Here is a 23,900-nt window from a genome sequence, read left to right as displayed (position 1 = left end):
CCCCTGCTCAAGCCAGCACATGTCCAGGCCTGTCTGAAGTTTGCCAATGACCATCTGGATGATCCAGAGGAGGAATGTGAGATGGTCATGTGGTCTGATGAGACAAAAATAGAGCTTTTTGGTCTAAAATCCACTCGCCGTGTTTGGAGGAAGAAGGATGAGTACAACAGCAAGAACACCATCCCAACCGTGAAGCATGGAGGTGGAAACATCATTCTTTGGGGATGCTTTTCTGCAAAGGGGACAGGACGACTGCACCGTATTGAGGGGAGGATGGATGGGGCCATGTATCGCGAGATCTTGGCCAACAACCTCCTTCCCTCAGTAAGAGCATTGGAGATGGGTCGAGGCTGGGTCTTCCAGCATGACAACGACCCGAAACACACAGCCAGGGCAACTAAGGAGTGGCTCCCGTAAGAAGCATCTCAAAGTCCTGGAGTGGCCTAGCCAGTCTCCAGACCTGAACCCAATTTGAAAATCTTTGGAGGGAGCTGAAAGTCCGTATTGCCCAGCGACAGCCCCGAAACCTGAAGGATCTGGAGATGGTCTGTATGGAGGAGTGGGCCAAAATCCCTGCTGCAGTGTGTGCAAACCTGGTCAAGAACTACAGGAAACATATGATCTCTGTAATTCCAAACAAAGGTTTCTGTACCAAATATTAAGTTCTGCTTTTGTGATGCATCAAATACTTATGTCATGCAATAAAATGCAAATTAATTACTTAAAAATCATACAATGTGATTTTCTGGATTTTTGTTTTAGATTCCGTCTCTCACAGTTGAAGTGTACCTATGATAAAAATTACAGACTTCTACATGCTTTGTAAGTAGGAAAACCTGCAAAATCGACAGTGTATCAAATACTTGTTCTCCCCACTGTATATTGACTCGAGCCATGAAAGGAAAAGTACATATGATCTGTGTGAATTGTATGGAAGTGCACAGCACAACCGATGAATATACAGTATGTCTATGGACGGATGAGTATAGCTTTACCCTTTGGGCCCTAGGGCCAGTGGGGCCGCTGCTTTATTCTTGGCGTTTCTCTGTGCTGAAGGGGTCGGAGAGGGAGACGAGGAGAACGATCTGGACCTGCAGTGAGACAAACAGAAGGCCACGTTTAATTACAACCCTAAGTCATCTCCGATCCATGATACATATCAGCTCTCTTATGGGAGACCTGAGATTACAGGTTACCATGCTCTCAGTGAATGGGTGTCCTACTCAACAGACAGTGATGTGGGGGTGGACAGACAGACAGGCAGAGTGTGTGTGTTATGGACCTGGAGCGGCTGCCGCTGAAGGAGCTGTGCTGGGAGGAGTGGCTGGAGTACGAGCTGAAGGACGAGGTGCGAGAGCGAGACCGGGATGATCCGGAGCCTGTGTAGGAGGAAGAGCGGGACGAAGACCTGTAGAACAAAACCCACAGTTAACCTCACTCTTTAACACACACACAGAAACCCATAGTACTCAAGTAGATATAAATTACTGCAGAATAAAAACATTGTTTTAAAGTGTTGATTTAAGGTGTTACCAGAGTATCAGACTAGAGGTAAGGCTGAATTGAAAGCTACCTAGAGGAGTTGGACAGTGAGACAGAGGATCCAGAGGGCCGGTGACGCCGGCGGCCCCGCGGTGGTGACCCGGACATGCCCGGACGTGTCCTGGGGGATTTAGACCGGCGCCAGGGGTCCTTCCACTCATCTGGCCGCTTGGACATGGGCATCAGCTCCGTTTTGAGAGGCGGCTCCATCATCGGCCGACTGGGAAGAGGGGTTGAGAGAGGCATTCAAATCAATCACACATTTAGCAATAAAGCATCACAAACGAATGAGAGAGAAATACAAAATAAAGAAGGTTCCATACACTGTTTTCATTCCTCAGTTTATGTTCATAACATAGTATGGCATATACCTCCCTTCACGGACGGACCTTATCTGATGACCTCTCAAAATAATTATTCACACATTCAAAAACATTCTGCACAAAGGACTGTTCCTGTGATGGCAAAAGAATGTTCAGTGACAGCACCAGTCCAGTCACTGACTGATTGGAAGTTAAAGGGATGCGATGTTTCACTGTCCTCTCTGTAGAGTCTAAGATATGGATCAGAGCTGTTGCAACACTGGGAATCTCTCCCATTTCCTCAGCCAAATATTTGGACAGACGCTCGAACAGAAAGTCTCAACAAACCCAGAGCCAAATCTGATGCTGCAGTGTAAACACACAGCCTAGACTACATCATATGCTGATGCCATGTTATGCACTCATGTAGGCCATCATATCACAGTTCCAGTACTTGTATGGCTGGGTATAACCTAAATGTAGGCCTAACCTCTTTAGAACAGAAAGCCAACAGTTCTTTGTTGCTTCTTGTGTGTGGCGAAAATTTCGGTATAGGAGTTCCCCAACCTGAACATTCGCGCTTTCATCCAAAGCTAGTAAATAAGGATTGTTTACCAGAATGTTTAAAAATAGGTGTGGGGGGCTCTCGAGTGGTGTATACGAAGTATATTGAGAGCCGATGCTTCCACACATGGTTCCTAAGTTAATTAAGCAATTAACATCCCATCATCCCATTGATCTCGACTAGTCAGGATCAAGGGAAAGATGAATGGCGCATTGATGAAAACCTGCTCCAGAGTGCTCAGGACCTCAGACTGGGGGCGAGGTTCAACTTCCAACAGGACAACGACCATAAGCACACAGCCTAGACAGCGCAGGAGTGGCTTTGGGACAAGTCTCTGAGTGGCCCAGACAGAGCCTGGACATGAACCCGAGCTAACGTTTTTGGAGAGACCTTAAAATAGCTGTGCAGCGACGCTGCCCATTCAAGCTTGATAGGATCTGCAGAGAAGAATGGGAGAAACTTCCCAAATACAGGTGTGCCAAACTTATAGCGTCATACCCAAGAAGACTCAATGCTGTAATCACTGCCAAAGGTGCTTCAATGAAATACCGAGTAAGGGTCTGAATACTTATGTATATGTAAAATGTATTTTGCAAAAAAAACAGTTTTTGCTTTGTCATTATGGGATATTATGTGTAGACTGATGAGGAAAGTAAACAATTTAATCCATTTTAGAATAAGGATGTAATTTAACAAATTGTGGGAAAAAATCAGTGTTTGAATACTTTCCGAATGCACTGTATATTAGGATTAGGAGTTGTGTTGAGAATACGGTATACATACACAGTGAGTAAACAACAGTATATAAAACAGATGATGAGGTGACTAGCATTTAATGACTATATATACAAGGGGCATTAGTCTCAATGTGCAGAGCTGAAAACCGGGCAGGTAGCTGGATAGTGATGGGCCTGGAGAAATGTAACCACTCTGAAATTCATCGACAGAGCTATTCCGTGTTTTTGTTTACAATGTTTACTGACATTGGTGTAAATATAAGCAAATATTTAGGGTTCTGATGGGGTTTGAAAGTTTAACTAAGCTCATGAGGCATTTATAAGCCTGAGTTATATTCTTCCAACAATTAATGGGTATTTATCCAAAAATATATGAAGGAACTGCAGATTGGCCCTTCTAAGAAAAGGAAATGAGCTTGTTTTTTTTCTTCTCTCAGCCCCATGGCAAAAAGTGTAGAATTTAAGGTAATTAGCTTTAAAACGCCAAAATTGTGTCTGCAGCCAAGAGGGGGGCCTCTAAAATGTTTGGCCATTGGTCATGCCCACTTCCACACACACATTTGATTGGTCTTTTTTTAGGTTGGGATATTTCGAGAAAGCTTTTGCTAAATGTTTTGACATGATTTATAGGGCCGGGACGATACCCTTATCAGGATACTCGTTAGTGTTATGGCAAAGAAACAAAACAGATTTAATTTCTTTAGGGAAACAGCCCTAATGTTGGAAACAAACATCATTGTTATCATCCAGAGTCCAGTTTATTCATTTTACAAGCACACAATATTTTACATACAGCAGGTTTTGAATGTTTTTGCCGGCCCTAATGATTTATCCATATCGGCTGACGAAGACTGTACTTTTGAATCCCCCTCTGCTTGTTAAGTTGTATACAGTAGTGACCTGTCTGTATCCACCTGACTGGTGTAAATATGCTTCTCTGCTAAAATCTGGGTAAAAGATTGAAAGGAATGTGAGTCTTATTCAGTACTTGCTTTTCTAAAGTCTTCCAACCTTGCAAACTAAGATACAGGTAACTGCTAAAATAATGGAAACCTTTGAGTAAATTAGGTATACGAAGTATATTGAGAGCCGATGCTTCCACACATGGTTCCTAAGTTAATTAAGCAATTAACATCCCATCATGCTTAGGGACATTATTTTGGGCAAGCCATTATTTTGGCTACCATGGCTACGCCCCCATAGGATGACAATGCTCCCATCCACAGGGCATGAGTGGTCACTGAATAGTTTGATGAGCATGTAAACAATGTAAGCCATATGCCATCTCTGTCACCAGATCACAACCCAATTGAACACTTATTGAAGATTCTGGAGCGGCGCCTGAGACAGCGGTTTCCATCACCATCAACCAAACACCAAATTATGGAATTGTCTCGCATCCCTCCAATAGAGTTCCATACACTTGGAGAATCTAAGCCAAGGTGCATTGAATTTGTTATGGCTCGTGGTTGACAACGCCTTATTAAGACACTATGTTTGTGTTTCCATTATTTTGTCAGTTTCAAATAAAATGTTATTGGTCGCGTACACATTTTGCAGATGTTATCAGGACGAGCAATGTCTGAGCCCGGAAAATAAATATATATGTACATGATTGTGTGTATAGACTGTATGGACAATTATATGAATCGAAAAGTGTGTCCAGCAGTAGTTATATAGGATGAGCCTTGACTAGAATAGAGTGTATACATAGGAAGTAGGTAAAACAGTATGTACAATGTATTAAAGTGGCAAGTGTTCAATGACTATGTACAGTAAAAAAAAATATTAAAGGTGACGTGCAACAATTTCTAAGATTTTACTGAGTTGCAGCTCATATGAGGAAATTATTTAATTGAAATAAATAAGGCCCTAATCTATGAAATTCAAATGACTGGGAATACAGATATGCATCGGTTGTTCACAGATACCTTAAATATATATATGCGTGACATCTCCTTCACATAGAGTTGAACAGGCTGTTGATTATGGCTGTGCAATGTTTCTGGATATAAACTGGAACGCGCTGTCGATCCAGAGCATCCAAAGCATGCTCAATGGGTGACTTGTCTGGTGACTATGCAGGCCATGAACTGGGACATTTCAGATTTCAGGGGTTGTGTACATATCCTTGTGACATGGTGCAGTGAATTATCATGCTGAAACATAAGGTGATGGGTGGTAGATGAATGGCACAACAATGTGCCTCAGGATCTCATCGCGGTATCCTGTGCTTACAAATTGCCATTGATAAAATGCAATTGTGTTCGTTGTCCGTAGCTTATACCTGCCCATACCATAACCCCACCGCAACCATGGAGCACTCTGTTCACAACATTGACATCAGCAAACAGCTCACACACACAATGCCATACCGGGAAACTGGGACTCATCCGTGAAGAGCAAACTTCTCCAGCTTGCTAGTGGCTATCGAAGGTGAGCATTTGCCCATGATGTCGGTTACGACACCAAACTGCAGTCATGTCAAGACCCTGGTGAGGACGACGAGCATTCGGATGAACTTCCCTAAAACGGTTGCTGACAGTTGTTCAGAAATGATTAGGTTGTGCAATCTCACAGTTTCATTAGCTGTCCAGATGGCTGGTCTCCGAAGAGCCTGCAGGTGAAGAAGCCAGATGTGGAGGTCGTGGGCTGGCGTGGTTACATGTGGTTTGCGGTTGTGAGGCCAGTTGGACATACTGCCCAATTCTCTAAAACGACGTTGGAGGCAGCTTATGGTAGAGACATGTACTTTCAATTATCTCACAACAGCTGGCTCAGTGGTGACTGTTTAATTGTCTGGAGAGAGAAGCTGTTTTTTAGTCTCTTGGACCCAGCTTTGATAAACCTGCACTGTCTCCCACCTTCTAAATGGTGGTAGGGTGAACAGGAAGTGGCTCGGGTAGCTGAGGTCCTCTGATCTTGGCCTTCCTGTGACACCGGGTGCTGTAGATGTCCTGGAGGTCCATACCACCCTCTGGAGAGGAACCAATGGGGTGATCGAGGGGGTGGGAAGGGATGATAGAACCAATGGGACGCTCAGAGGAGGCCTTCCTGCAAGATTGCCCACATTCAGGAATGCCCCAGATTGCTGGCTACAGTTGCACACTATTGCCCTTTCCCACTAGAATGAATGATATGCATCTTCTAGTGATCTATTGATAGGACAGGTGCCTGTCGGTCACAAAGTGAGCGAAGACAGGGAAACACGGCTGTTTTGACAGTCTGCTGTTGGTCTCCCCACTAAGTAACTGGTTGTGCGTGTTGTGTGCGCTGTGGTTGCAGTCTAATTTCAACATGGGGGAGAAAGCATGAATTTGCACATCTCATATGGGGTAAGGATGAGTCGAAATCCCCCAGTTACTGACCCGACAGGTCCAAGAGGCTTCTAAACATCTTCTACCCCAAAGCCATAACATCTAATCAAATGGCTACACAGACTACTTGCATTTCCCCCCTTCTTCCACGCTGCTGCTACTCTGTTATCATCTATGCATAGTCACTATAATAACTCTACCTACATGTAGATATTACCTCAATTACCTCGACAAACCAGTGTACCAGCACCGGTAGCCCCCTGTATATAGCCTCGCTATATAATTATTTGTTACCTTTTTTTTAACACCTCATTGCCTTTAATTGTTTAACTTCGGCCAAACGTTTTGGGTAGCCTTCCACAAGCTTCCCACAATAAGTTGGGTGAATTTTGGCCCATTCCTCCTGACAGAGCTTGTGTAACTGAGTCAGGTTTATAGGCCTCCTTGCTCGCACATGCTTTTTCAGTTCTGCATACAAATGTTCTATGGGATTGAGGTCAGGGCTTTGTGATGGCCACTCCAATACCTCAACTTTGTTGTCCTTAAGCCATTTTGCCACAACTTTGGAAGTATGCTTGGGGTCATTGTCCATTTGGAAGACCCATTTGAGAACAAGCTTTAACTTCCTGACTGATGTCTTGAGATGTTGCTTCAATATATCCACATAATTTTCCCTACTCATGATGCCACCATGTGCAGTTGCAAACCGTATTTTTATGGCGGTTTTGGAGCAGTGGCGTCTTCCTTGCTGAGCGGCCTTTCAGGTTATGTCGATATAAGACTCGTTTTTCTGTGGATATTGATACTTTTGTACCTGTTTCGTCCAGCATCTTCACAAGGTCCTTTGCTGTTGTCCTGGGATTGATTAGCACTTTTCCCACCAAAGTACGTTAATCTCTAGGAGACAGAAGGTGTCTCCTTCCTGAGCGGTATGATGGCTGTGTGGTCCCATGGTGTTTATACTTGCGTACTATTGTTTGTATATGAACATGGTACCTTCAGGCGTTTGGAAATTGCTCCCAAGGATGAACCAGTCTTGTGGAGGTCTACACATATTTTTTTGAGGTCTTGGCTGATTTCTTTTGATTTTCACATGATGTCAAGCAAAGAGGCACTGAGTTTGAAGGTAGGCCTTGAAATACATCCACAGGTACACCTCCAATTGAAACAAATTATGTCAATTAGCCTATCAGAAGCTTCTAAAGCCATTACATAATTTTCTGGAATTCTCCAAGCTGTTTAAAGGCACAGTCAACTTAGTGTATGTAAACTTCTGACCCACTGGAATTTTGATACAGTCACATATAAGTGAACTAATCTGTCTGTAAACAATTGTTGGAAATTTTACTTGTGTCATGCACAAAGTAGATGTCCTAACCGACTTGCCAAAACTATAGTTTGTTAACAAGAAATGTGTGGAGTGGTTGAAAAACAAGTTTTAATGACTCCAACCTAAGAGTATGTAAACTTCCGACTTCAACTGTATGTATGCATGTATATCATATATATGGGGCAAATCAGCAATTAGGATTTGTTATCTGTAATAGTTATGATAAATTAAGTATTGTTGAGATCTCTTGGCATATAGATAAATACAGTGCAAAAATGTAAAATGCCCATCCCTAGTTTCAACTAAGGATTGAGGCTTTAAACTATGGGTTGGGACCCAGCATGTGATAGGTGGGTCACGAGTTTTGAGAATAAATCACACATAAATCACACATCATTTCCTTTCATTTAAGTCATTGGAGGACTATTTGAGTCATGGGAGAATAGTCCACTTGTCATTTGGGTCTTAAGCTGAAATAGTGCCTGAGCACTACACAGCGGGTTTAAATAACCAAGGCTTGATGATGAGTTGGTTATTAGAATCCGCTGTGTATTGCTAGGGAAAAAAACTAAACGTGCACGGGGGGGTCCAGGACCGAATTTGGGAACCCCTGGTCTAGAGGACTTGCTACCTGTAATAAAGGACATGCTACTCACTTGGGGGGCATGTTGGTATCGATGGGGGACCTGGGGGGACCTTTAGGCTGCTTGTCCTCCCCCTCCTTCTTCTCCCGAGGTTCACGTGGAGGCCGCTCCCTGACGGGCCTCTCCTTCTCATCACGCTTCATGCGATCCCTCTCCCACTCCTCCTTTCTGCGCATTCTCTCCTTCTCTCGCTCCCTCTCTCTTTCCCTTTCACGTTCTCTCTGCCGGCGTTCTCGCTCGCGGTGGTCCCGCTCACGGTCACGATGGCGCTCTCGCGGGTCCCGCTCACGTTCACGCTCCTAACATTCATACAGGTGGGTTTGTAAACACACTGCCATAGACCTCCAGCCAGGCTCAACCTGCTTCACGCTTCAACGGCGCATTCAAGATTCTCTTTAACCAAAAGACTTACAAGTAGAATGCAAATCCGACAAAGTTAATATCGATTGTGCATTTGTGTTTAAAGTTGTGTAGTCCTTGGGTGGTGGATGTCGCTCTGAGTGTACTTACACTGTAGTGGTAGGGCAGAGGGGTCTCTGTGTACTGCACTCTGAAGTTCTCATACTGTCCCCCTCTCCAGAAGGCCTCCATCTCATAGTCATAGTATGGATCAGCATAAGGGTCATTACTGAAATGACATCACAAACGAGGACAAATCGTACAATAGAGATAAATAGCTGTGCAGCTATATACACCATCTATTTAATTTAGGGTTCATTTTATTTGTATATTTGAACAAACCCATAATTAGACATGTGAATCATAAGGCCTAGTGGAGTGGGCTGATCATTATAACTGACCAGCTGGATTCTCACAGCAGAGCAGGAGCTGATAATCAAGCAGGGAAACGTAGAGATAAGAGATGCATGAAAAGAGGACGTTACTACTGCCCCCTACATTGTACTTACGGATAGACTGGGTCTCTGAACTCCAAGTCACTACGGGGGAAGAAAAGGCCAAAAACGGTTTAAACAGAGACGTAGTCTAAAACAATTCTTGAAAACATCCACCATGGCAAGATATTTTCTCTCTTTTGAACCATAGCTCCTGAGCTTACCCCGGGTCTCTGATTTCTCTGGTGATGCGGTAGCTGCGTTCCCTAAAGAAATCATTCTCCTTGTCAAAGTCTCGCTCATCCTCTCCAATGGTCACGTTAAAGCGCTTCTCCTCAAAGTCTGGCTCCTGCTCTTTGCGTATGGTAGCTTTTTTCAACACCTAGGGGAATAGGGCAATTTTTACACAAGGAAAGTCTGGGATTTCACCATAACCTGCTGACTGAACAAACCCATAGAGGCTAAACACACATGCACACTTGTATTATTATAAAGATGCACCACGAGCCAAATGTAGCAGGGTGACCCTCTCAGAAAAATGTCAATTAAAAAAATCAACATACTCAATATCAGCTGGTGCTGAAAAGTAACCTGTACAGAAGAGGAGTACATATATGCTTGTAAGAGCTGAGAGGGTGTTGTACCTCTTTGGCATGTCTCAGACCCCTCTCCCAGGCACTCTCCACAGGAGGCTCCACTGGAGGAGGGGGTGGAGGGAGCTCCTCAACAGCAGGTCCACCCTGAGACAGGGAAACAGATGTAAACACAATACATTTACCCAATGCAGAAACACACACACACACTCTTCAGGTCCAAATACAGCAGTGGTGCTGTGCAGCGGTGGTGCATACCCAGGGGTTGCTTCCAGGAATGAGGGGGTGGGGTGCTCCAGGTGGTGCCCCGTTGGGAGAGAAGGGGTCTGGCTTGGAGATGAGAGAGTAGTTGCCCTTGTCGTTGACCCCTGGATGGATGAACCTACAATTCATACTCCATGTGCAGTTACCTGGAAAAGAAAAACAGAGCTGTATCATTTTGAAAACAGACACATGGGAATTGGAAAAAGCATATTTTCATTGAATTAAAATACTTTGAAGTAAATGGTGTTTGGGTGTAAGTTGCCATCCATCATCGCTGTATGTGGCTTAGCTCCTAATAATATTCCATTACCACATTATCTTCATTTAAGTTATGAAGTACAATGCTTCCCCCTGCTGTCTGAAACAAGTGTCTTCAATATCACTGCTTCAAAAGGACCGTTACATTGAAGAAGAGAAACGCTACACAGGCCACAGAAGCAGAACATCAGTGAAGCAACAACACGCAAGACTTGTGTTGCTGATCAAGTGGTTCACGTTTTTACCTTCGGTTTAACCTTCATGATACGTCTCTGGTGTAGAATGGAATGCTCAAGTTGCACACGCAATGTTTGCACAGTGTAGTTTCAGGTGACAGGTGTTGTACACGTGAGTGGTGCACAGGAGAGTACGTTGAGGTACCTTTCATGAAGAACCTGCAGACGGGCCTGGGTCTGACCTTCCTGTCCATGGGGTCCTTCACCTCTCCCTCCTCCAGGTCATCATCCTGCACAAATGGAACAACTAAATATCAACTCACTTCCCCATGTGCATCCGTGAAGTAACCTTATGACTCTAGGTCAGTGGGACAGGGTGCAAGGCAGGTTATTTGTATTGCCACATGGTTCTGACTCGGGCTATGGCGGTCATTAAATGTTGTCAGATGGTAACTGTCATGCAAACGACTGCTGATCTCACTGTAATTTGCCTTTAAATTAACACGTTCAGCATCTTCAGGCCTTCACACATACAAGCCGCTGATGGGCGCCTTTGGAAAGTCTTCCCTTTAAAAAGTCCATCATTTTTTGCAACTTTAGCTGTGACTAATACAAACCTTAGATTGTCTTAGAAATCAAAACATATAAGGGCTGCATGATGCGAGTATATTTATGTTTTGAGAAAGTCACAAAAAAAGCTTGTGCTCTGTTCCTTGCCTCAGGCTGCACACGCTGTTCTCTCATCAAGTGATCACATTCGCACCCATCAGATTATTCTCAATATAATCTTGTCTTTAATAATATGTGGAATTAGTTTCGATTTAAAATGGGCCATTATCAAATGTGCAGAACTGGGGCAAGGGAAAAAAGACGTTATCCGTATGCACTCGAATAGCGACTGGAGGCTGCTTTTTACCATAGCTCCTTTTTTCATCGTGCCGGGTAGGCGACTCTGGTTTTACAGCGGAGCAATGTGCTGAATATTAGCAGCTGAGAAATAAATATAGTTGCAGTAGAAAGCTGGAATCCTCTTTTAAGTGGCAATCATCAAAACTCTGTGTTCCACACAGGATTGTATCAGTGGAGGCTGCTGAGGGGAGGACGGCTCATAATAATGGCTGGAACGGAGCAAATGGAATGGCATCAAACACCTGGAAACTATGAGTTTGATATATTTGACACCGTTCCACTGATTCAGCTCCAGTCATAACCACGAACCCGTCCTCCCCAATTAAGGTGCCACCAGCCTCCTGTGGATTGCATATAGAAATGTTTGGGCTGTTTGAGGAGCTGGTGATATTCTACCCAAACTATGTCAAGGGGTCTCCAACCCTCTTCCTGCAGCTACACAGTGCTTCGTTTGGGAAAGCAACCACGTGAAATCTGTTCAGGAACACCGATAGTAACATGTTTTACACAATGAAACATATTTCTCTCTATGCGCTCACAAAAAGGAATGAACGAGAACGAGAGAGGAGATGGAAACACATGGTGGTGAGGCTAATCAAATACTAATTCGCTGTAATTGTAGGCTAACCAGCCTACTCTGTAGCCACCCTGCACAATCAATGAACCAACAGCATCACCAAGGCCTGAAGGTTCTCTCCCAGACTCATGGATAGTAATGTTGGAGCGTAGCATAAGGTAAACCGTCCATCCAGTATGTATAATAATTCAGTCCACACTCAAAGGCAAATACTAGAATTAGTTTAGTTTTGGATTATAGGCTAGACCAATTACGTACCAAAGAATATGTGGTAGGCTATTAGGCTATGTATTGTATAACGGCACAATGATTACATTAATTCAGACTTTTTTCCCAGGCGTGATCATAGATAGGCGTATGCATAAGCTCTAATATGCCTATAGGCGTACTACATGCCACGTCAATTGCTTTTAATGAATCATCCCCTTAGAAAGTGCTGTCCATTTCCTTGTTTGGCTTTAAAACAAGATCCACAACGAACACGTTTTTCACTTAGTTTCAACCTGTTTTTGAACTTCTTTTTTCAAGTTGATCGATCACAGTGAGTTTTAAAAGCACAATACTGTTTTGATGATGAGTGTTTGATGTGATTTTCCAGTGTATTTGCGTTGATGTCAGAGTGGTTAGAGCAGGGTTCCGCAAATTCGGTCCTCGGGACCCCAAGGGGTGCACGTTTTGGTTTTTGCCCAAACACTACCCAGCTGATTCAAATAATCAACTAATCCTCAAGCTTTGATCATTTGAATCAGTTGTGTAGTGTTTGGGCAAAAAAGTCAATTCCAGAGGACAGAGTTTGGGAAACGCTGGATTAGAGGGACAATAGTGCACTGCGTATCAAGTCATTAGCGGGCTGACGGTCGATAGCGGCTTGACGGTCGTTAGCGAGTTGTGTAGTCCCAACGCATCAGTGCCATTCATGTACAGAGTGCATAGGAGATTACCGTGACTCAACGGTCACGTGGAATTTGACTGTGGTCAATACACATACATGCCTGTTGGTGTGACCGTAATATGGTCACTGCAACAGCCCCAGTTCTGACTTTGCAGTTCTGTACTTGATCTGTTCTCCTGTTTTGCTTCCCTCCCATATCTCAGTGTGAGTAGTCCTGCATACTCAAAGAAATCAGTTTCTTGATTAAAAGTATAATGCAGATTGAAGAGAGCATATAAATCACATTACTTACATCTATTTCTCCCTCATCAATCTCTCCGTCATCCTCGTCCTTTTTGTCACGAAAGGAATCTCTCCTTCCTCTGTCCTGAGCCCTGGACTCTTCAGGCTTCTTAGGTGGACCGTCTTTCGGGGATGGAGGAAGGATTGGTATCTTCTCTTTCTTTTTGACGCTCTTGTCCTCTTTCTCATCCCCTTCTCTGGGTCCTTTCTCCACCTCGTCATCTTCTTCAGGCGCTAGAACATTGGGCTCCTCAGGAACCTCCTCGTCATAGTCCAGCTCATGCTCATCAAGCTCTCTGGACACAGACGACAACTCCTCCTTCATCTGATTCACCACCACCCTCCTCCTCCTCAGTCTCTCTTCCTCCTCTTCATCATCTACTTCTGCTGTCTCCACCGCCAGCTTCACAGACGGTTCCCCACTCTCATCTTCCTTCTCATGGCTGGACATCTCCTCAGCTAAGGGGGATGACCTCTCCTGCTCTGGCTCAGAATCAGGGGACTTAGGAGTTTGGCTGATCCGGTCCTCCTCCTCATCTGATTGGCTTTCCTGTCGCTCCTGTCCCATCATCACCATCCCCACTGACTCCTCCTGCTCCTGTTCTAGAATAGTATGCCTATCCCTTCCACCTTCCCCATCAGCTTCATCATCCTCTGGGTCAGAGATACGCTCCTGAACTACCCCCCCATCTTCGTCATCATCCAGCTCAGAGTCCCCACCTTCACCACCCTCTTCATCTAAACCACCGTTGTCTTCATCATTCAGCAGCTCAGTGTCAGAGAGCAGCCTGTCCTCCTCCTCCTCGGGGGATGCCAGGAACTCACTGTCAGAAATTCCCCTCTCTTCCTCTGGGGATTGGGGTGATTGGTTGGGGCTTTCAGGAGACTGGGTGGGACTCTCAGGGGTGTCCATTGGAGAATGATCCACTAAAACAGAAGAAAGAATTTACTAATAGAATTGTCTGTCAATAAAATAGATACACTTGGCAATGTTAATACACAAAGACAATGTCTCTAGGCAATATACAGATAACTGCCAAAATAAACTGAAAGCGTGAACCACTGCATTTAACCACACCAAGGTGACTGGGAAAATGGTTGAGTACAAACAGTCATGCCCTTCGTAAGGCAATCAAGTGGAGTCGCAATTCAACGGCTCAGATACGAGACATTTGTGGCAAGGACTCCAGACAATCACAGATTATAAAGGGAAACCAGCCACGTCGTGGACACCAACGTCTTTCTCCCAGACAACCTAAACACCTTCTTTGCCTGCTTCGAGGAAAACACAGTGACGCCAACACGGGCCATCAACGCTCCCGTGGACTGTGAGCTCTCGTTCTCCGTGGCCGACATTAGTAAAACATTTACGCGTGTTAACCCTCGCAAGGCTGCCGGCTCAGACGGCATCCCTAGCCGCGTCAGAGCATGCGCAGACCAGCTGGCTGGAGTGTTTACGGACATATTCAATCCCTATCCAAGTCTGTTGTCTGCACTTGCTTTAAGATGTTCCCAAGAACGCAAATAACTGAATTAAATTACTATCGCTCCGTAGCACTCACTTCTGTCACCATGAAGTGCTTTGAGAGGCTAGTTAAGGATCATATCACCTCCACCTTACCACACCCTAGACCCACTGGAATTTGCATACCGCCCCAACAGATCCACAGATAACGCAATCATCATCACACTGCACCCAGCCCTCTCCCATCTGGACAAGCGGAATACCTATGTAAGAATGCTGTTCATAGACTACAGCTCAGCCTTCAACACCATGTTACCCTAACAAACTCATCATCAAGCTTGGGGCCCTGGGTCTCAACCACACCCTGTACAACTGGGCCCTGTACTTCCTGACAGGCCACCAAGTGAAGGTAGGAAACAACATCTCCACTCCACTAATCTTCACCACAGGGTCCGCACAAGGGTGTGTGCTCAGCTCCCTCCTGTACTCCCTGTTCACCCATGACTGCGTGGCCATGCACGCCTCCAACTCAATCATCAAGTTTGCAGACAATAATAGTGGTATGCCTGATTACCAACGATGACGAGACAGCCTACAGGGAGATGGTGAGGGCCCTGGCAGAGTGGTGCCAGGAAAATAACCTCTTCCTCAACGTCAACAAAACAAAGGAGCTGATCATGGATTTCAGGAGAGAGAAGAGGGAGCATGCCCCCAACCACATCGATGAGCCGAAGTGGATGAATTGAAAAGCTTTAAGTTCCTCGACATACACGTCACTGACAATCTGAAATGGTCCACCCAAACAGACAGTGTGGGTAAAGAAGGCACAACAGCACCTCATCAACCTCAGGAGGCTGAATAAATTCAGCATGGCCCCTAAAACCATCCAACTTTTACAGATGCGCCATTGAGGACATTCTGTCGGGCTTGATCACATGGTCTGCACAACGCATCACCGGGGGAACATTGCTCTCCAGGACATCTACAGCACCCGGTGTCAAAGGAAGTCCAAGAAGATCATCAAGGACTTGAGCCACCCGAGCCACAGCCTGTTTACCTCAGTACCATGCAGAAGGCCAGTACAGGTGCATCAAAGCTGGGATCGAGAGGATGAAAAACAACTAAATCTCAAGGCCATCGGACTGTTAAATAGTCACCACTAGCCAGCCTCCACTCAGTACCCTGCCCTGATCTTTAGTCACTGTCACTAGCCAGCCTCCACTCAGTACCATGCCCTGAACTTTAGTCACTGTCATTAGCCAGCTAGCACCCAGTTACTCTACCATGCACCTTAGAGGCTGCTGCCCTATGTACATCGTAATGGAATACTGGTCACTTTAATAATGTTTACACACTGTTTTACCCACTTCATAAGTATGTACTGTATTCTATTCAAGGCCTATCCTATACAGTGCATATTCAGACCTCTGACTTTTCCCATTTTGTTACCTTATGGCCTTATTCTAAAATGGATTAAATCTTTCCCCCCTCATCAATCTACACACAATACCCCATAATAACAAAGCAAAAATGGGTTTTTAGACATTTTGCTAAATTATTACAAATAAACTGAAATATCACATTTACATAAGCATTCAGACTCTTTACTCAGTACCATGTTGAAGCACCATTGGCAGCGATTACAGCATGGAGTCTTCTTGGGTATGACACAAGCTTGGCACACCTGTATTTGTGGAGTTTCTCCCATTCTTCTCTGCAGATCCTCTCAAGCTCTGTCAGGTTGGATGAGGAGAGTTGCTGCACAGCTATTTTCAGGTCTCTTCAGAAACGTTAGATTGGGTTCATGTCCAGGCTCTGTCTGGGCCACTCAGAGACTTGCCCCGAAGTCACTCCTGCATTGTCTAGGCTGTGTTCTTCGGGTTGTTGTCCTGTTGGAAGGTGAACCTTAGCCCCAGTCTGAGCACTCTGGAGCTTTAATTAACTCAATTCATATTTTCCTCGATCATGACTAGTTTCCCAGTCCCTGAAAAAGATCCTTAAAGCACGATGCTGCCACCACCATGCTTCACCATAGGGATGGTGACCGGTGTCCTCCAGATGTGATGCTTGGCATTCAGGCTAAAGAGTTGAATCTTGGTTTCATAAGACCAGAGGATCTGAGAGTCCTCTAGGTGCCTTTTTTCGCAAACTCTAAGCGGGCTGTCATGTAACGTTTACTGAGGAGTGGCATCTGTTTGGCCACTCTACCATAAAGGCCTGATTGGTGGAGTGCTACAGAGATGGTTGTCCTTCTGGTAGGTTCTCCCATCTCCACAGAGGAACTCTAGAGCTCTGTCAGAGTGACCATCGGGTGCTTGGTCACCTCCCTGAGCAAGGCCCTTCTCCCCCGGTTACTCAGTTTGGCCAGCTCTAGGAAGAGTCTTGGTGGTTCCAAACTTCTTCCGTTTAAGAATGATGGAGTCCACTGTGTTCTTGGGGACCTTCAATGCTGCAGACATTTTTTGCTACCCTTCCCCAGATCTGTGCCTCAATACAATCATGTCTCAGAGCTCTACAGACTATTCCTTCGACCTCGTGGCTTGGTTTTGCTCTGACATGCACTGTCAACCTGTATATAGACAGGTGTGTGCCTTTCATGTCCAATGAATTGAAATACCCTGATGAAAACAGCTTGTCTGTCGAAACATTAGATATTAGGTTATTTAATTATTGCATCTGAGCTCCTAGGGTGTGCAGCTCTCCTTTTCTTTTTTAATTCATTGAATTCACCACAGTTGGCCGCCAATCAAGTTGTAGAAACATCTCAAGGACAGGATGCACCCGAGTCTTATAGCAAAGGATCTGAATACTTATGTAAATAAATTAGCAAACATTTCTAATAACCTGTTTTCACTTTGTCATTGTGTGTAGATTGATGAGAATTTGTATTTATGTCAATCCTTTTTGGAATAAGGCTGAAAGGTATCAAAATGTGGAAAAAGGGAAGGGGTCTGAATACATTCCCGAATGCACTGTAGAAATACTGCTGTACATATACCACTCTTCAGATATACTACATATTATATTCATATACTGTCCATAATGTCTATACTTCTTACCACACATACAGTTGAAGTCGGAAGTTTACATACACTTATGTTGGAGTCATTAAAACTTGTTTTTCAACGACTCCACACATTTCTTGTTAACAAACCAAAGTTTTGGCAAGTCGGTTAGGACATCTACTTTGTGTATGACAAGTCATTTTTCCAACAATTGTTTACATACAGATGATTTCACTTATAATTCCCTGTATCACAATTCCAGTGGGTTAGAAGTTTACATACACTAAGTTGACTGTGCCAATAAACAGCTTGGAAAATTCCAGAACATGATGTCATGGCTTTAGAAGCTTCTGACAGGCTAATTGACATCATTTGAGTCAATTGGAGGTGTACCCGTGGATGTATTTCAAGGCCTTCCTTCAAACTCATTGCATCTTTGCTTGACATCATGGGAAAATCAAAAGAAATCAGCCAAGACCTCAGAAAAAAAGTTTGAGACCTCCACAAGTCTGGTTCATCTTTGGGAGCAATTTTCAAATGCATGAAGGTACCATGTTCATCTGTACAAACAATAGTACGCAAGTATGAACACCATGGACTCACGCAGACATCATACTGCTCAGGAAGGAGATGCGTTCTGTCTCCTAGAGATGAACGTACTTTGGTGCGAAACGTGCTAATCAATCCCAGAACTGAAAAGGACCTTGTGAAGATGCTGGAGGAAGCAGGTACAAAAGTATATATATATACACAGTAAAACGAGTCCTATATCGACATAACCTGAAAGGCCGCTCAGCAAGGAAGACGCAACTGCTCCAAAACCGCCATAAAGACAGACTACGGTTTGCAACTGCACATGGGGACAAAGATCGTACTTTTTGGAGAAATGTCCTCTGGTCTGATGAAACAAATATAGAACTGTTTGGCCATAATGACCATCGTTATGTTTGTAGGAAAAAGGTGAATGCTTGCAAGCCGAAGAACACTATCCCAACTGTGAAGCACAGGGGTGGCAGCATCATGTTGTCGGGGTGCTTTGCTGCAGGAGGGACTGGTGCACTTCACAAAATAGATGGCGTCATGAGGAAGGAAGATTATGTGGACATATTGAAGCAACATCTCAAGACACCAGTCAGGAAGTTAAAGCTTGGTCGCAAATGGGTCTTACAAATGGACAATGACCCCAAGCATACTTCCTAAGTCGTGGAAAATTGGCTCAAGGACAACAAAGGTAAGGTATTGGATATGCCATCACAAAGCCCTGACCTTAATCTCATAGAAAATTTGTGGGCAGAACTGACAAAGCGTGTGAGAGCGAGGAGGCCTACAAACCTGACTCGGTTACACCAGCTCTGTCAGGAGGAATGGGCCACAATTCACCCAACTTATTGTGGGAAGCTTGTGGAAGGCTACCCGAAACGTTTGGCCGAATTAATAAATTTAAAGGCAATGCTACCAAGTACTAATTGAGTGTATGTAAACTTCTGACCCACTGGGAATGTGATGAAAGAAATAAAACCTGAAATAAATCCTTCTCTCTACTATTCTTCTGACATTCTTACAATAAAGTGGTGATCCTAAATGACCTAAAACAGGGAATTTTTAATAGGATTAAATGTCAGGAATTGTGAAAAACTGAGTTTAAATGTAGTTGGCTAAAGTGTATGTAAACTTCCGACTTCAACTGTACATATACATAGTCCTGACTCCGACATTGCGCGTCCTAATACTTCTAAATTCCAATATTTTACATTAGTGTGTATCGTTAGATATTACTGCAACGTTGGAGCTAGGATCACAAGCATTTTGATACACCTGCAATAACATCTGATAAATATACAGAGAAAAAAAATATAAACGCAACATGTAAAGTGTTGGTCCCATGTTTCATGAGCTGAAATAAAAGATCACAGAAATGTTCCAAATTTCACTCCAATTTTGTGCACAAATTTGTTTACTCAGTTAGTGAGAATTTCTCATTTTCCAAGATAATCCATCCACCTGACAGGTGTGGCATATCAAAAAGCTGATTAAACAGCACAATCATTACACAGGTGCACCTTGTGCCGGGGACAAGAAAAGGACGCTATAAAATGTGCAGTTGTCGTCACACAATACAATGCCAAAGATGTCTCAATTTGAGGGAGCGTGCAACTGGCATGTTGACTGCAGGAATGTCCATCAGAGCTTTTGCCAGAGAATAGAATGTTAATTTCTCAAACATAAAGCAACATAATTTTAGAGAATTTGGCAGTATGTCCAACCAGGCCTCAAAATCGCAGATCACGTGTAACCACACCAGCCCAGGACCTCCACATCCAGCTTCTTCACCTGTGGGATCAACTGAGACCAACCACCCGGACAGCTGATGAAACTAGGCGCAGCCATAGGTGGGCATAGGCCCACCGACTTGGGAGCTAGGCCCATATGTTTGTCAGTAGCTCCCAGGTTGGTGTGCCTATGCCCTCCCATGACTGCGCCCCTGCCCAGTTATGTGAAATCCATAGTTAAATTCAAATCAATTTATATAGCCCTTCTTACATCAGCTGATATCTCAAAGTGCTGTACAGAAACCCAGCCGTAAAAACCCCAAACAGCAAGCAATGCATGTGAAGAAGCACGGTGGCTAGGAAAAACTCCCCAGAAAGGCCAAAACCTAGGAAGAAACCTATAGGAACCAGGCTATGAGGAGTGGCCAGTCCTCCTCTGGCTGTGCCGGGTGGAGATTATAATAGAACATTGACTGGTTTCCTTATATGAACTCAGTAAAATCATTAATTGTTTCATGTTGGGTTTATATTTTTGTTCAGCATACAGTACCAGCCAAAATTTGACACAGCTACTCATTCAAGGGTTTTTATTTATTTATACTATTTTCTACATTGTAGAATAATAGTGAAGAAATAAACTATGAAATAACACATATGGAATCATGTAGTAACCAAAATGTATGTTATATTTGACATTCACCAAAGCAGCCACCCTTTGCCTTTATGACAGCTTTACACACTCCTGGCATTCTCTCAACAGGCTTCATGAGGTAGTCACCTGGAATGCATTTCAATTAACAGGTATGCCTTGTTAGAAGTTCATTTGTGGTATTTCTTTCCTTCTTAATGCATCTGAGCCAATCAGTTGGGGTGCTATTTGGTAAAAGACCAAGTCCATATTATGGCAACAGCTCAAATTAGCAAAGAGATACAATAGTCCATACTTATTTTAAGACATGAAGGTCAGTCAATATCAAAAATTAAGAACTTTAACAAGTTTCTTCTTTTTAAGAACTTAAGAAAGTTTCTTCAAGTGCAGTCACAAAAACCATCAAGAAATATGATGGAACTGGCTCATGAGGACTGCCACAGGAAATAAAGACCCAGAGTTACCTCTGCTGCAGATGGTAAGTTCATTAGAGTTACCAGCCTCAAGAATTGCAGCCCAAGTAAATGATTCACAAAGTACAAGTAACAGACACTTTTCAACATCCACTGTTCACAGGAGACTGTGTGAATCAGGCCTTCATGGTCAAATTATAGCAAAGGAACCACTACTAAAGGACACCAATATTAAGAAGACTTGCTTGGTCCAAGAAACACGAGCAACAGACATTAGACCAGTGGTCTGATGAGTCCAAAGTTCCGATTTTTGCTTCCAACCACTGTGTCTTTGTAAAACGCAGAGCAGGTGAACTGGTGACCTTCACATGTGTGATTCCCACCGTGATGCATGGAGGTGGTGTGATGGTGCTTTGCTGGTGACACTGTCAGTGATTTATTTTGAATTCAAGGCACACTGAACCAGCATGGCTACCACAGAATTCTGCAGTGATACACCATCCCATCTGGTTTGCACTTAGTGGGACTATCATTTGTTTTTACACCCCCAGGCAGTGTAAGGTCTATTGACCAAGGAGTGTGATGCATCTGATGACCTGGTCTCCACAATCACCCAACCTCAACCCAATTGAGATGGTTTGGGATGAGTTGGACAGCAGAGTGAAGGAAAAGTAGCCAACAAGTGCTCAACATGTGGGTACTCATTCAAGACCATTGGGAAAGCATTGCAGGTAAAGATGGTGGAGAGAATGCCAAGAGTGTGCAAAGCTGTCAAGGCAAAGGGTGGCTACTTTGAAGAATCAAAAATGTTTTGATTTGTCTTTTTTTGGTTACTACATGATTCCATGTGTTATGTCATAGTTTTTCTACAATGTAGTAAAAAATAAAATTCCTTAAATGAGTAGGTGTCAACTTGACTGGTACTGTATGTAACCAAGAAAATGTGATTTCATTTAAATCATCAACATAGTGTGTCTATCACTTTCTCGATGGAAGACGTCAAAACGCGAATTGTAGCTAGTAATCTGATTGCATATAGCCCCAAAGTTCGTAATAAGATACATGCATGTAGCGAGTGCATCCGCCATATCTCGAGAATAGTAATCTTCACGCAGGTCAATAAGTCTGTCAGAGATGATTACATATTGATATTTTATATCAAATCACATTTTATTGGGAAATTACCTAGCGAAGTAAGCGAACGTTAACTAGTTGTGTTTCAACTAGAGAAGGTGATCATAGCTGCCTTCAACACAATATTCTTATTAAAACTGGGGGACTCTGTGTTTTTAGTAGAACAATGGCGTAGCTAGATATAAGCAAATTAAGAGGCAACTTCAGCGCAGTAGGACGAAAAGATGTCTCGTTAGCTTACAACAACAATGCTAACGTTAGCTAGTTACCGGGTGAAGCAGGCCCGAAAACTGCGAGGGCTATACCAGACAAGAGGCTAACGTCTGATTTGTATTTAGAAGATGCCACAATGAGTTAAAAAATGTTTAACCAACCAATGCAACTGAAAAGCAACTTTATACACGCAAAATAGCACTTTCTGGTCTGCTATCGAAGCATGCTTGTCTGTTCAATTAACAATGCAACCCTCCCCCTACAAACACCAGTAACGTTAGCTACATAAACTTTAAATATTTTCAGTCACCTTTCCAACCTGAACCTCGTTGAAGACAGGCGGCGTTAAGAACAACCCCGTCTCTCTTCCTCTTTGTCTGAGGCTCTACAATAAATAATGGTATGGTTATTTATCTGCTATCCTGGAGGAAATAAAAAAAACCTACACGATACAGTGAGAGCGGCCATTGCAGTGACGTCATCAAAATACGACACTGTCAGTTTAAGTCACAAACGGGCAACGTTATTGTCCTTTGGCGCCACCGTGCGCTCAATATTAAACATGACTTCCATAACGTTAAAACAAAAAACACTCCGCAGTGATTTTTTTATTTGTAATTTATTTCACCTTTATTTAAAGCTAGTTGAGAACAAGTTCTCATTTACAACTGCGACCTGGCCAAGATAAAGCAAAGCAGTGCGACACAAACAACAACACAGAGTTACACATGGGATAAACAAACACAGTAATACAATAGAAAACGTCTATATACAAGTGAATGCAAATGAGGTAGGATAAGGGAGGTAAGGCAATAAATGCAAAGGAGTAACAAAAATAAGTAACAGTATGGGGGTGAGGTTGTTGGAGGGGATATTTACAGATGGGCTATGTACAGAGGCAGTAATCTGTAAACTGCTCTGACAGCTGGCGCTTAAAGTTAGTGAGGGAGATATGAGTCTCCAGCTTCAGTGATTTTTGCAATTCGTTCCAGTCATTGGCAGCAGAGAACTGGAAGGAAAGGCGCTGAACAGAGAAATTGGCTTTGGGGGTGAACAGTGAAATATACCTGCTGGAGCGTGTGCTACGGGTGGGTGCTGCTATGGTGACCAGTGAGCTGAGATAAGGCGGGGCTTTACCGAGCAAAGACTTATAGATGACCTGGAAACAGTGGGTTTGATGAGGAATATGAAGCGAGGGCCAGCCAACGAGAGCATACAGGTCGCAGTAGTGGGTACTATATGGGGCTTTGGTGACAAAACGGATGTCACTGTGATAGACCGCATCCAATTTGCTGAGTAGAGTGCTGGAGGCTATTTTGTAAATTACATTGCGTGTCACCAAGGGAGTACCCCAAGGCTCAATCCTAAGCCCCACAGTCTTCTCAATTTACATCACAACATAGCTCAGGCAGTAGGAAGCTCTCTTATCCATTTATATGCAGATGATACAGCTGGCAAACAAAGTAATAGTGTCCAACAAGCTTTCTCTACCCCTAACCTTGTTTTGAATACCTCCATAACAAAGGTCAT

General features: G+C 43.7%; 1 protein-coding gene across 3 annotated transcripts in view; it reads right to left on the bottom strand.

Annotated features, from left to right (window-relative positions):
* LOC110494462 (zinc finger CCCH domain-containing protein 18) overlaps nucleotides 1–22,852 on the bottom strand; it is a 40,581-nt gene extending 17,729 nt beyond the window's left edge. For all 3 annotated transcript variants that reach the window (XM_036953889.1, XM_036953899.1, XM_036953894.1), the window contains exons 1-12: nucleotides 22,681–22,852; nucleotides 13,232–14,148; nucleotides 10,767–10,851; nucleotides 10,122–10,273; nucleotides 9,915–10,010; nucleotides 9,495–9,652; nucleotides 9,346–9,375; nucleotides 8,948–9,065; nucleotides 8,450–8,736; nucleotides 1,574–1,762; nucleotides 1,283–1,408; nucleotides 996–1,091 (exon numbers count right to left, since the gene is read on the bottom strand). In XM_036953889.1, coding sequence (XP_036809784.1) covers nucleotides 996–1,091; nucleotides 1,283–1,408; nucleotides 1,574–1,762; nucleotides 8,450–8,736; nucleotides 8,948–9,065; nucleotides 9,346–9,375; nucleotides 9,495–9,652; nucleotides 9,915–10,010; nucleotides 10,122–10,273; nucleotides 10,767–10,851; nucleotides 13,232–14,134 — 2,240 coding nt within the window. In that variant the 5' untranslated portion in view covers nucleotides 14,135–14,148; nucleotides 22,681–22,852. The remainder of the gene's footprint in view (nucleotides 1–995; nucleotides 1,092–1,282; nucleotides 1,409–1,573; nucleotides 1,763–8,449; nucleotides 8,737–8,947; nucleotides 9,066–9,345; nucleotides 9,376–9,494; nucleotides 9,653–9,914; nucleotides 10,011–10,121; nucleotides 10,274–10,766; nucleotides 10,852–13,231; nucleotides 14,149–22,680) is intronic.
* Between the last annotated feature and the right edge of the window lie 1,048 nt (nucleotides 22,853–23,900).

Source organism: Oncorhynchus mykiss, chromosome 2 (assembly GCF_013265735.2).
Source record: "Oncorhynchus mykiss isolate Arlee chromosome 2, USDA_OmykA_1.1, whole genome shotgun sequence".
NCBI classification, from domain to species: Eukaryota; Metazoa; Chordata; class Actinopteri; order Salmoniformes; family Salmonidae; genus Oncorhynchus; species Oncorhynchus mykiss.
The sequence above is the reverse complement of the archived record's forward strand: the minus strand, read 5'-3'. Positions and strand labels throughout refer to the sequence as shown.